This window comes from Chiroxiphia lanceolata, chromosome 26 (genome assembly GCF_009829145.1).
Source record: "Chiroxiphia lanceolata isolate bChiLan1 chromosome 26, bChiLan1.pri, whole genome shotgun sequence".
Taxonomy (NCBI): Eukaryota; Metazoa; Chordata; class Aves; order Passeriformes; family Pipridae; genus Chiroxiphia; species Chiroxiphia lanceolata.
In genome coordinates, this window is record NC_045662.1 from 1,294,586 (window position 1) to 1,307,565 (window position 12,980).

Consider the following 12,980-nt stretch of genomic DNA (forward strand, 5'->3'; position numbering starts at 1 on the left):
ACACTCCCCCCGCCGCTCCTGGCCCCGCCCCCAAACTCCCACGTGTCCCCCCCCTTGTCCCCTGAGTGTCCCCAACCTCCCCCCGTGTCCCCTCCTGTCCCCTGGGTGTCCCTGCCCCATTTCCATGTCCCTTCTTGTGTCTCTGTGCCCCCCGGTGTCCCCAGACCCTCCCTGTGGCTGCCACGTGTCCCCATCCCTGGTGTCCCCATGTCATTGGTGTCCCCCCGTGTGCCCCATGTCCTCTGTGTCTTCCCACGTTCCTTCAATGTCCCCTGTCCCCCCCTGTCCCAGACCTCTGTGGGCCCTGTGGCTCCCATGTCCCCCCTGTCCCCAGTGTCCCCTTTGTCCCCTCAACGTTTCCCTGGTCCCCCCAAACCCTCTGAGTACCCCATCTGTCCCCATGTTCCCTGTGCCCCCCAAGTCCTCTGTGTCAGACCCAGGACCCAGCGAGGTGACCCTGTTCCCCCCCACATTATCACCCACAGCTGAGCCCTGCAGTGCCACCATTTATTGTAGGACCTACAAAAAAGCAGAGGCAGCGGAATCTGCACAAAAGTCCTGACTCAGCCCAAAGTGGGGGGGGGGAGGCTGTGCAGGGGGGCATCGGGGTGAACAGGGGGATCCTGCCCATGGGCAGGTTTGGGAGGGGGGTTGGCACCTGGAAATCCCATCCCAGCCGTGCCAGGGCTTCTCTGGGGTAGGGGGGGCATGATCCAACACATGGATGCCTGGATGGGAGTGCTAATGATCAATTAATTAATTAATTTTATAAGGCACAAGGAGAGGCTGTCTGTGGCGGGTAATGAACCACTGGGCATTTTGGATGGGCCACATTCCCGAATCCAAAAGCAAAGGCATGGGACAGGGCGGGGGTCGGTGACCCTTAAATGAAGTGCTGTCGGTAATGAGGCTGGAAAATCCCAAAGGATGGATGGATCTACTCCCTAATCCCTGGACCAACATCCAGCTTTTCCTGCTGTTGATGCCCCGTGGATGTGATGCTCCACCCAGCGCGGATGTGGCTCCCAAGGGATTCACCCTCCAGCCAAGCACTGCATCCCGGCGCATCCCGGCGCTGCCACAGATCCCCCAGATCCCAAATCTTTGTTCCCTCCCGGCCTTTTTCCTGCTCGTTTTTCTGCCCGTCACCGGGAGCAGCGTCAGGCCAACACTGACATCAAGTGGCTGCCGGGATCCTTCGCTTTCCTGGGCCGCATCCTGCCCTTCCCTGCGCCGGGAGCAGCCCAGCACCACCCTCCTCCTGCCCGGGAGAGGGACCAGCCGGGTCTCCATCCATGCCCGACCGGGCGGGCGGGATGCATCCAGCCGTGCTCCATCCGCCCGTCCCCAGCCAGGCCACCCCCGTGTCCTATCCTGTCCCCAGGACCAGTCGATATCCCAGCGGGATCGAGCCGAGCGCCGAGCCGGGAGCATCCACACACATCCCTCACCCACGGGGAGCCCCCTGCCCGCGGCACCCCCGGCCCGGGCTCTGCCCCGCCGCGGGCAAGGGCAGGGTGACAAAGGCACGGCGAGGTCGTGGTGGCCCTGCCACCGCCCGTTTGTCCCCAGTCCCTGCCCGAGGCCGCGGACTTTGTGCCGGGCGCGGGAGCGGCGGCGGGGACGTGTCTGGCGGCGCTGGCACGGCCCCAAATCTCGGCTCCAGACTGCAGGTAACGCCGGGTGACCCCCCCGCGGTGACACGGGGCTGCCCTGCCGATCTCGGGTCGTGATCCCCAGGTCCGGACTCAGCTCCCGGGGGAAATCACGGCGTTATTCCCGTTTTATAGCAGGGGAAGCTGAGGCAGAGTGGCCACACAGCCCTGCTTTTTGGGGGGATAAAGGCTGGAAAACCCCGGATTTTCCCTTCAAATCGCCGGGCTGGGAGGCCCGGAGGAGTTTTGTAACTCCCCATTCACCTTCATCCCGGCTTTCCTGAACCCAGAGCTGAGCTCCCCTGCGGAAGCTGAAGCCCAGGGTGGGGAAATTGGGATATTGGCTGCAGGTGGAGCTGGAATTAGGGGGGCAGGTGTGGGTGCTCAGCCCCTCTGCGGGAACCCACCCATGGGTGGGAAGGGGGCGGGGTGTGCTGGGACTGGATTTAACTCCCGAGAGACTCGAAGCTGGGGATTTGTGTTGGGAGGGTGGAGCAGGCTGAGCTCTCTGCCCTGTAATGAGGTGTGTTGAGTCTTTGCAGACCCCCCCGCCCTGGGGTTTCTCTGGCTGAACTCCCCATGTGGCAGATCTGTGACCCTGCACGGTGCCAAATGGAGTGTTGGGGGGTTTGGGGCTGTGGTTCAGGGTCCAGGACACAGTTTGAGGAGGGCTCAGTGATGCTGGTGGTTGTTTATCCCCCAAGTCCGGAAACGCTCTGCTGGGAAGGAAAGGGAGGGGGGAGCCAGGGCTGTTCCCAGCACCGGAGAGGGAGGGATGCCCTTGGTTCTACCCCAGGACAGCCCCATATGTGTGGTCCCAGTTGTCCTTGACCCCCAGTGTTGCCACTTCCCTCCCTCTCCAGCTCCCCGGTGGCTCTTCAGTGACCAGAAAGGGTCGAGAACCTGCTGGTGGCCTGGGACTGGAGGGACAGGACGGTGACAGGTCAGTGCTGTGGCTCTTGGGGTGGGGTTTGGGTGCTGCTACCTGGCACCCTTGGGTGTCACAGCCCTGTCCTCCCTCCCAGCCTTCGGAGCGTGGAGGGGACATGTAAGGAAACGCATCCTTTGCCCTCCAAGTGTGGTTTTCCTGGGGATTTCCTGGCTGATGCAGGACAGGGCACGGGAAAAACATCAGCTCAGAGCCTGAGGCACTCCTGGAAAGGGGGTTGTCCCCATCTAAGAAGCGACCTGGCTTTAAAATTTGGTTTGGTCCCTTTGGGTCTATCAAGATGGACCTCTTGAGTGTGATGGGGAGTGTGGGTACAGGTGGAGAGGTGATGGTGGTCTCAATAACAGGGAGAAGGTACAGGGATCCGGGGAGCAGCTGGAGTGGAGACGTGGCCATTGTTTGCCCCAGCACGGGGCTGCCAGAGCCTTGGGGACACATCCAGCACCATCCTGACTGTGCCAGCACCCCGTGAGGAGCCAGTGACACCACCATGTCCCAGGCAGGAGGTACAGTGGAGCCCTCTGTCCCTGGGGAGGCACAAAGGAACCCAGCACTGGTGTGACCCTCTGTTGTTTCCTCAAATCAGCACCAACCTCCATCCCATCCCGGTGCTGTTTCTCTTGGATTTTTGATCCTGAAAGCACCTTTTACCTCAAACCTGGCCTTCAGGGTGCTGGGCTGCTCCAGGAGCTCCTGTAGCAGCAGCCCCTGTCCCCACGTCCCCACCATGTCCCATCTGCACTGTGTGGGGAGGGTGGTCGGCCCTGGATGGAGCAGGGGGGGCACAGAAATAAGTACTGGGGGAAATGTACAGGGGGCCCTGCATGGCCCACCCTGCTCCATCCCCCAGGACCTGAGGAGACCTTTGAACACCGTGATGTGGTCATCAACACCCAGGACAAGGTCTCGGATGTGTACACGCAGCTGGAGAAGCTGGGAGAGTAAGTTGGGGGGGTCCCACATTCCCACGGCCTGGGCATGGACAGCCACAGCCCTGGTGGGATGCAGGGCGCTGGTGGTGACTCCTCCATCCCTCACCCTCGCTCTGTCCCAGGGGGAAGTTCGGGAAGGTGTACCGGCTGCGGGAAAAAGCCTCCGGCAAAATCCGTGCTGGGAAGTATTTCCGGACACGGACGGGCAAGGAGAGGGCGGCGGCCCGGGCAGAGGTGGAGCTGATGAACCTGCTGCAGCACCCCCGCCTGGTGCAGTGCCTCGCTGCCTTCCAGAGCCCCACGGAGCTCGTCATGGTGATGGAGTAGTGAGTGAGGGGGGCTGAGTCCTGTGTGGGGGCGGTGGGGATACTGCCCGGCTCTACCAGGGGGAGCACTGGCGGTGGGGAGGGGTCCCTGTGCCGCGGGGTGCTGGGGTGGGATGTAGGATGGAAGGGGAACCTGCAGACCCCGGGTTAAGGTTGGTGAGGTGCTCCCAGTGTGCTGAGTCTGGGTTCCCCGGTGGGACTGCCCCTCCTCAGGGCTGGTAGATCCCAGTGGGGTCCCCAGCACCTTGTCGTGCCCAGCATGGCACTGGGGAGGGGTCCCTGTGCTGTGGGGTGTGGGATGGATGGGGAACCTGCAGACCCTGGAGATAAGGGTGGTGAGATGCAACCAGAGCATCAGGTCTGGGTTCTGTGGTGGGGCTTCCCCTCCTTGGGCATGGCAGACCCCCCCAGTGGGGTCCCGCCCCTCGTTGTCCCCAGCGTGGCAGGGGGGGAGCTCTTTGAGCGCATTGTGGATGACGACTTTGAGCACACAGAGCCCAGCAGTGCCCAGTACGTGAGGCAGATCCTGGAGGGGCTGCAGTTCATGCACGGCCGGGCCATCGTCCACCTCGACCTCAAACCCGAGAACGTCGTCTGCGTCAGCCCCGGCAGCCACTGCGTCAAGATCATCGACTTCGGCCTGGCACGGAAACTGGGTGGGCAAGGGTGGGGGTCTTGGGGGTCTGGGGCAGGGATTGTGACCGTCACGGGGACAGGATTTGGCCCAGAACATCAGCCAGGAGCGTGGTGTCCTCCTGCCTTGGTGCCACCAAACCTGGCCCTTCCTGGTGACAACAAGATGCTCTGGGGAAACCCACGTGTCCCCAGCCCTGCTACTGAGGTGGAGATGCCCAAGACCCCTGTGGCTGTGGGTGCCCAGGAATGCTCTGAGAGAGCACCAAGACTCGTGATGGGTCCTGGAGGGCGGCAGCTCCACAGGGGCTCATCCACTGGTGGGGACCGGCATGTCACTGGGCTGCTCCAGGGGGGTCCTAGCTGGACGTGTGTCCTGGGGAGGTCCCAGACAGACATGTGCCCCTCCATCTCCTCTGCAGCTCCAGACACCCCCGTGAAGGTGTTACACGTCACCCCTGAGTTCATGGCCCCAGAAGTGGTGGCCTTTGAGCCCGTGAGCTTCTCCACGGACATGTGGAGTGTTGGTGTCATCTGCTACATCCTGTGAGTGGCCTCCTGGGAACAGGCAGCTGGGGCTGGAGGGGAGGCCGAGCTGCCACTGATGTCCTGGGGTCACCTCTGCAGGCTGAGTGGGGAGTCCCCCTTCCAGGGGGACACGGACATGGAGACGCTGAGCAACGTCACAGCTGCTCGGTGGGACTTTGAGGAGGAGACCTTCTCCGAGATCTCCCCCCAGGCCAAGGACTTCATCAGCCAGCTGCTGCAGAAGGACCCCCGGTAGGACCCAGGGGTGGAGTTGGGCGGGGTTTTGGGGTGCTGAGGTGGGTGGGGGGGTTACTCTGTGCAGCTGAGGGTCTGATGGTGGAGCAGCCCCCCCCGTGACCACCCCGTCTGTCCCAGCCACCGGCTCCCCAGTGCAGGGGCTCTGCTGCACCCCTGGCTGCAGCACCCCCAGCCCAGCAGCCCCAAGGCGCTGTCCAAGGACAGGATCAGGCAGTTCCTGGCGCGGCGCAAGTGGCAGGTACTGGGGGGATGATCAGGGTGTTGGGATGGGGGTGGCTCTGGGTGAGGCTCAGTGCTCCTTCTCTTCCCTGCAGAAAACAGGGAAAGCCCTGCTGGCCCTCAACAGGCTGACCCTACTGTCCCAGAGCCTGGAGAGGAAGGCATCAGAGGCTCAGGATGAGGAAGGTGATGGCCCCAAAACACCCATCAACCCTTCTCTCTGCTCTGCCATCCCCACCTTGGGCTCCTTCTGCCTCTTTTTGCTCCAACCTGCCCTGGTGCCACTAAACACCCAGGCATGTCCCCTCAGTGCCATTTCTGCTCCATGACCCAAGGTTCCTTCCATCCTTGGAGCGGGTGGATCCCACTCTGGGTGTGACCCAGATCTCTTGGATCCAGAGCTGATCCCTCCAGCACAGGAGGGAGGTGATGACTCCTCACCATTCCCTCTGCCCCTCTCCCACAGGCCAGGGCTGCAGCCCAGAAGAGGAGCAACCCTCCAGGGCTCTGCCCACACGGGGTCCTGGTTCCTCAGAGCTGCTGACAGAGCAAGAGGAGGAGGATGGTGGGAGCACTGCAGCCCCAGGGGAGGCAGAGAGCAGTGACAGTGAGGCTGTGTCAGCCCCCTCCTAGAGCACCTAGAGCAGATGAGGAGAGAGGAGCAGGGAGGTGGTGACCCCTCCAGCCTGCGGTGGATCCAGATCCCAGACCCCCTCTCCTGTGGTGAGCTCTGGGGTCCCACGGTGTCCCTGTGCTGGTGTGGGGACAGCTGTCCCTGCTGTCCCTGCAAGGAGCCCATGCTCCTATCTCTCCATGGCCACCCAGGCTCGAGCTGTCACCAATAAAGCACCAAGGATCTTTGTGCTCCCTGTGCTGGTCCTTTCCCCCCCCCAAAATCAATGGGAGGGGTGGGAAAGAGCTGCCCAAGCTGTGTCCCTCCCTTTGGGAGCTGGTAGTGGGCTCTCCCCACCCTTCTCTTCTCCAGCAGTGATGTTGACCCTGGGCACAGGGGCTGGGGTGGCTTTGGCAGCAGCCCTGGGTGTCCCTCGCTTGGAAGTCTTCCCTTGTCATCAGGGGGGTTTGGGGTTGTGTCCTGAGCCCACAGGAGCCAGGATGAGACCTGGTCCCTTCCACTCTCTCCATGTCTGAGCCAACTCTGGTACCAGCAGGGCTGGCAGGAGCCCAGGACCTGCTGTGTGAGCTCCATCCTCAGCCTAAGGAGGAAGAGCTGGGTGTGTGGGGGCCCTGGAGAGGAGCAGCCTGGACACTGGGTTGACCATGAGCCGTCAGTGGGCCCCTGGTACCAAGGGGGTAAGTGGGGTCCTGGGCTGCAGGATGTACTGCCAGCAGGATTTAGGGGGGATCCTTCCCTAATTCAGCACTGGTGAGGCCACCCTTGGAGGCCTGTGCCATGGTCTGGGGTCCCAAGTACAACAGAGGCACAGACACCCTGGGGAGGGCTCCGTGAAGGATGGGGGAGAGACTGGAGCCCCTCATCCATGAGGAATGTCTGGGAGAGATGGGAATGCAGCTGGGTGCAGGGAGGATGGAGCCAGGCTCTCCTCAGCAGTGCCCAAAGTCTGTGGGCACCTCCTGAAACACAGGAGGCTCCACCTGAACCTCACAAAACACCTTTTTACTGGTGATGGAGCGCTGGCACAGGGAGCCCAAGGGGGTTGTGTGCTCTCCATCCTTGGAGATATTAAAAAACCTGTCTAGGCCTGGTCCTGGGCAACCTGCTGGGGCAGGGGGAGGGACCAGGTGCCCTCCAGAGTTTCCTTCCAGTGTCAACCATTGTGTGTTTCTGTGAAAACCCACCTCCTGTGGAAGCTGGTGGCCACCATGGCAGGAGGATCCACGGCAGGATTTGGCATTCTTTGGGCTCCAGAGATGGTAGAACAGCCAGAGTGCCTGTGGCCCCTTGGCTGGGGGGCTCCATGGCTCTTCTCTGCTCTTCTCTTGGGATGTGTCACCTCCCTGTCCCCTTGGTGTGGCATCGACCCTCCAGCTGACAGGACTTTTTTATCAGTGCCCAGGCCTGCCTAGAGTTTCTGTGGCAAAAGACTGTTCCTGTTAATGATGTCCATGACTCTGACCACAGGAAGGACAGAGGGCTGGGGGGTGGCAGATTGTCACAGGCCCTGCCCAGGGCTCGGGGGTCTTGTCTCTTGTTGGAAGCAGGAGATGGAATTCAAGAAGGAACTTAATTTGGAAATTAGTGTGTGGACCTCCTGCTGGAGAAAGAAGAGCCCTTTTGGGACCCTCTGGAGAAAAGGAGGCTCGGGGGAACTTCTTGATCTCTCCAACTCCCCAACAGGAAGGTGGAGCGGGGGGGGTCGGGCTCTGCTCCCGGGGAACAAGGGACAGGAGCAGAGGAAAAGGCCTCAAGCTGTGCCAGGGGAGGTTTAGTTTGAATACTGGGGAAAATTTCTTCATGGCAAGGGTTGTCCAGCCCTGGCACAGGCTGCTCAGGGAAGCGGAATCCCTGTCCCTGGAGGGATTTAAAAGCCCTGTGGATGTGGCACTTGGGGACACGGGTCAGTGGTGGCCTCGGCAGTGCTGGGGAAACAGTTGGACTCTGATCCCAGGGGGCTTTTCCAACCTGAATGATTCCATGACTCGATTCCTTGCAGGGTCCAACCCTGGCCCTCCAACAGCTGGGTGAGACACCTCCTGACAGAACTCACCTGCTTCCTCTCCCTCCTCTGTTTTCAGCAGGAGCTGTGGATTCGCTGCTCCAAGTGGGAGGAGAAACTCCTTAGAAACAAATAAACAAACAGAAATATTCCATATTCTACCCACAGCATTTGTTTTCCCATCCCAGAGTACCAGAGGGAGGTTGAGGAACCCCTTTCACACACATCACATCCCAGTTTTTGCCCATTCTCTATCCCATGTTTTCCTCCTTACACAGATTCCAAACCCATCCCCTGGGAACCCTCTGAATGTGCTCAAGCTGCAGATGATAAGCAAACACCAAGTTGCTATAATCAATCCCTTGATGAGCTATTTACCATGTGACATTACCAAAATATTTCTGGTTGGGAATGATGTTTATCTTCCTCTGTTTTCCAAACTCCTTCGCAGCCTGGAAAATCCAAGTCCCAGGGCTCCAGACACGGAGTTTCTTGCTCTAATCCTGTATTTTATACTGTAAAAACTGATTTACCTTCAGAAGAAGCTGGTTCCTGGTTTCTTCTCCTTCCCATGGCCTAGCACATTAAAATGTGCAGTTCAGGAAGGAATGAAGAGTGGAATTATACCTGGAACTCATTACAGCCACTGAGAAATTCAGCAGCACTGAAAATAGAATTCTAATCTCAGCATCTCAGAGGCGAAGGAATTAAGATCTTGGTCCCTCCATCATGACAGACCCTTGGACTGACCTTCACTTCAGGCACACAACTTCAGAGCAGGTCCTGAAATCCTCAGAAATCCTCCATGGAGGCAGAAAGGATGAATGATGCCCTCTGGAGAACCTTGAGAGGGGGTTCCCACCTTATCTCAGGTCCAGCTCCTTGGAGGGATGTGAGGTGGGGTCAGCTGTCCAAACACCCTCAAGCTTCTGGAGCTTAATCCTCTAGTTCCAAGGGATCTGATAACCCTGGGTTTACCCTGGGCTGCACAGTCTAGGTCTGGGAATGCTTGTTTGGATGAGGGAATGCTGCCTGGGTAGCTCCAAAGTCAAGAAACAGTTTGTTTGTTGCTTTGTGCACCTACAAATTCAGTGGAAGCCCCCCCAGAAGATACAATGTCCTGCCTGAGTGTTTTCCAGGGAATGGAAATTAATTAAAAAAACAAACTGAAATCAACCTTAATGTAAAAAATGTAGCCCTGTGCACATGTTGAAGATGATTATTTGAATGTGTTGATTCTAGAACGGTTTTTTTAAGGACTTTTATTGCAGGGAGTGAAGAGCCTTGGGGTAATTTGAGTTGTCAGATAAACCTTAATGTATCAAACACCAGAAAAGAGCTGAAAGGAGAGAAGACACGAGGGTATGAGGACTTGGTGGTGACAAGGACATGGTGACAGAGGCAGGGGAGGCTCAGTGGAGAGAGAAGCTGCAGGTGCTGAAGGAACCTCAGGAACGCCTGAGTTGTGATGCTTTTACCTCTCAGCGAAGCTCCCCAGGGGAAGGGGGCACCCACCGGGGTGTCCTCACTTCCCAAAGGTCCCAGCCATGTCCCAGCCAGGTCCTGAGGGGTCAGGAGGCTCTTTGTGGTCACAGGAGCTCAACAACCATCACCTCAAGGTGCAGCACCCAGGGGAAGAGCAGGGGAGAGTCATGAAGTCCCCCCAGCCAAGGGACCACAGCTGGTTTGGGTGGTCTGGATCCAATCCCTGTGCCTGGGGTTGGGATGAGAAGTGGGCAGGACGCCCCCCTCCCCCCCAACCTCATCCTCCTGGTATCGCTGGTGCAAGGACTGCCATGTCCAACCTGCACCAAACACCTCCAGCAGCCCCAAAATCCGACCTTGGCTCTCTTTCCAGCTCGGTTCTGTGCCTGTGTGAATCAGCAGAACCCAAAATCCCTCATGGAACACCTCCCTGTGCAAAGGGGGCCACGAGCCCTGTCCTTCCCAGTGCAGAGATCCCGTTCCAGAGCCGGCTCTGGCAGCTCCATCCCCCACCGCAGCCCTGCCCGCGGCCAGGAGATGGTACTGTTGGGCTGGTCCTGCTCCTCCCGGCATCCAGAGCCTCGGCTGCCCCTTCCCAAGGTCCTCTCACCTTTCCCAGCCGCGGGCAGGAAGGTGTTGCCAGCGTGGGCCTGGGAGCTCTGGCAGCACTTGGGTTTCATCCCAAACAGGTCACCCGGAGAAGCTGTGGCTGCCCCTGGATCCCTGGAAGTGTCCAAGGCCAGGTTGGACAGGGCTTGGAGCGACCTGGGATGGTGGAAGGTGTCCCTGCTCATGGCAAGTGGGACTGGATGGGCTCTAATGTCCCTCCCAGCCCAAAGGATTCCATGATTTTATGATCCTGGTGTGCAGCTGGATGCTTATGGGGGTCCCAGACCTTTGGGGTCCCCTCTGCCCAATAGCAGAGCCCGTCCCCGGTGTGGGACAGCTCTGGGGCAAGCCCTGGCCCTACACATGGTCCTGGTGACATCTTCCCCCTGAACACCCCTCTGGGACTGCATTGGGGTGGCTGTCCCTGTCCCCACCAGGCGTCACAACTCCTTCCCTTAAAAACCCGGATCAGGGAATGAGACGTAAAATATTTAATGAGACACCGAAATATTTAATGAAACAAAAATATTTAAACCACAAAATGGAGCTTTGGAAAATGAGAACAAACCCGAATGTGGGTGACCCCGATTTTGGTGCCGCTGAGCTGCCCCACGGCTCCTCCCCGACCTCCCGCATCCCCACGGATGACGCAGCGTCACGCCGGGGAACCTCGGGAAGCGGTGGCGTGTCCCCCCCCTGGAATTTGGGGTTTGCAGAGGGCGGGACAGGTCGGCAGAACAGGTCTGGCACGTTCCCCTGGTCCCTGCGGTGCCGAGGGCCGGGTCTGACACCTCGGCAGGGCTTGGGGGGACCGGAGATGCCGCGAGAGCCGGACGGACACGGTGACGTTGGAGTGTGGCCTGGGAGCTGTGGGGAAAGGTCTGGACCACGGTGGATCCGGGGGTACTGGGATCCCCTCCGCATCCATTGCCCACCCATCGCTCAGCTGATGTCTCCTCGCATCTTAGGCTTGGGCAAATTTTGCCAGACCGCAATAAATCTCACTGAATGGCACCAAATCTCACCACATGTTGGTGAATCTCCCCAGATCTCACCGAGTATCATCGGTGAACCTCCCAAATCTCCCTCAGTCTCACCAAATCTCAGGAAATCTCACCAGATCTCAACAAATATGGGCGAATCTCAACAAATATTGGTGCATCTCACCAAGTCTCATCAAATCTCAACAAATCTCAAAAAATGTCCCCGAATGTCACCAAATCTCACCAAATATTGGTGAATGTCATGAGATATCACCATATATTTGTGAATCTCACCCAATCTCAGTCAATCTCACAGAATTCCACTGGCCCTGTCCCACGAGCCCCCTGCCCATGGCACCCCTTGGCGAGGTGGTTCCGCTCATCCGGCTTTATCCCAGCCTGTGGCACAGCAGGACCATCCCGGGCTGTAAAATAAAATAAGATAAATAATAAAATGAAATCATTACGATTTTAAAATAAGGGAAAATAAATTAAAATCATAGACAATAAGAAATCAAAGTGTAAATGAAATAATAAATAAATAAAATGAAGTAACACATAATAAAATAATAAAAAAATAAAATAAAACCAAAGTATATAATAGAATTGTAACAAATTGTTATAAGATAAAAAGGACATAAAATAAAAATTAAAATAAATGAAATGATAAAAAATAAAAATAGACATTTTAAAATAAAAAATAATAGAATGAAATGAGATTGACGTGAAATAATTTATTGAAATGTAATAAAATAATAAATGCGTAAGTTAAGAAATAAAATAAAAATTAAAGCAAAAATTAATTATATAAATAGAATGAAAGTAAATTAAAAAAGTAAAAATGAAATAAAAGCAAAACCAATTTTAAAAAGAAAAATAAGGGACGATAAAGTAAAATAAAGATAAGTAAGGATAAACTAAACTAAATTAAATTAAACGGAGATAAATAAATAATTATAATTTATTTTTAAAAATAATAATAAATAAAAGACATTAAAATAAAATTTAAAAATATAAAAATAAAGTAATGAAAATTTATAAAAATCTAATAAATAATAAAGTAAAAAAAATAATAATAATAAAAATTAAACAAAATAAAATAAAAATAAATAAAATAATAAATTGTAGCAAAATAAATAACATTTATTTAAAAATAAATAAAAGACATTAAAATAAAAAATAAAAATGATAAAAAATTAATAAAATAAATAAAACTGAAGTAAAATAAATAATTAAATAAATAAGTAAAATAAGTAATACAAATAAAATAAATAATAAAATAAAATAAAAATGTCAAAAGATAAAGTAATAAAAATAAAATAAATTAAAAAATAAAATATCATAAAATATAATAAAATAAATAAATAAAATGAGTAAAAGTTAATTTAAAAAATAAATTAAAGACATTAAAATAAATATTAAAAAATAAAAATTAAATTAAAAATCAAATATTAGTAAAAATAAATGAAATAATAAAATGTAATACAATAAATAAAATAGAAATAAAATAAAATATAAATACAGCCGGACTAAGCCCGGCCGCAGCAGCGCCGCTGAGCTCCCTCCCGCAGCCGGGGCAGGTGCCGGGGCCGCCTCTGGCTGCGGCCGGGGCGGGGGGGCGGGGGGGGCGGGCTGAGGCGTTTATAGCGCGATAACGCCCCGGAGAAGTTGCAAACGCCGGCGAGCGGCGGCGGGGACGGGCGAGGACGAAGCTCCGCGCGGAACCGCAGCCGCCCCGCACCGCCCGCCATGGGCAACGCGGCCGGG

At 55.4% G+C, this 12,980-nt stretch overlaps 1 protein-coding gene across 2 annotated transcripts; it reads left to right on the forward strand.

Annotated features, from left to right (window-relative positions):
* Positions 1–1,592: 1,592 nt before the first annotated feature.
* Positions 1,593–6,405, forward strand: LOC116798827 (myosin light chain kinase, smooth muscle-like). 2 transcript variants are annotated; one of them, XM_032711481.1, is made up of 11 exons: positions 1,593–1,673; positions 2,519–2,598; positions 2,952–3,110; positions 3,455–3,545; positions 3,659–3,862; positions 4,301–4,518; positions 4,918–5,041; positions 5,123–5,275; positions 5,399–5,519; positions 5,596–5,686; positions 5,967–6,405. In XM_032711481.1, the coding sequence occupies exons 3-11, from the start codon at positions 3,095–3,097 to the stop codon at positions 6,131–6,133; spliced, it is 1,185 nt and encodes a 394-aa protein (XP_032567372.1). In that variant the 5' UTR covers positions 1,593–1,673; positions 2,519–2,598; positions 2,952–3,094; the 3' UTR covers positions 6,134–6,405. The 2 variants fall into 2 exon arrangements, with proteins under 2 accessions (XP_032567372.1, XP_032567373.1); XM_032711482.1 differs by lacking the exon at positions 1,593–1,673 and having other exon boundaries at positions 2,374–2,598.
* Positions 6,406–12,980: the final 6,575 nt, after the last annotated feature.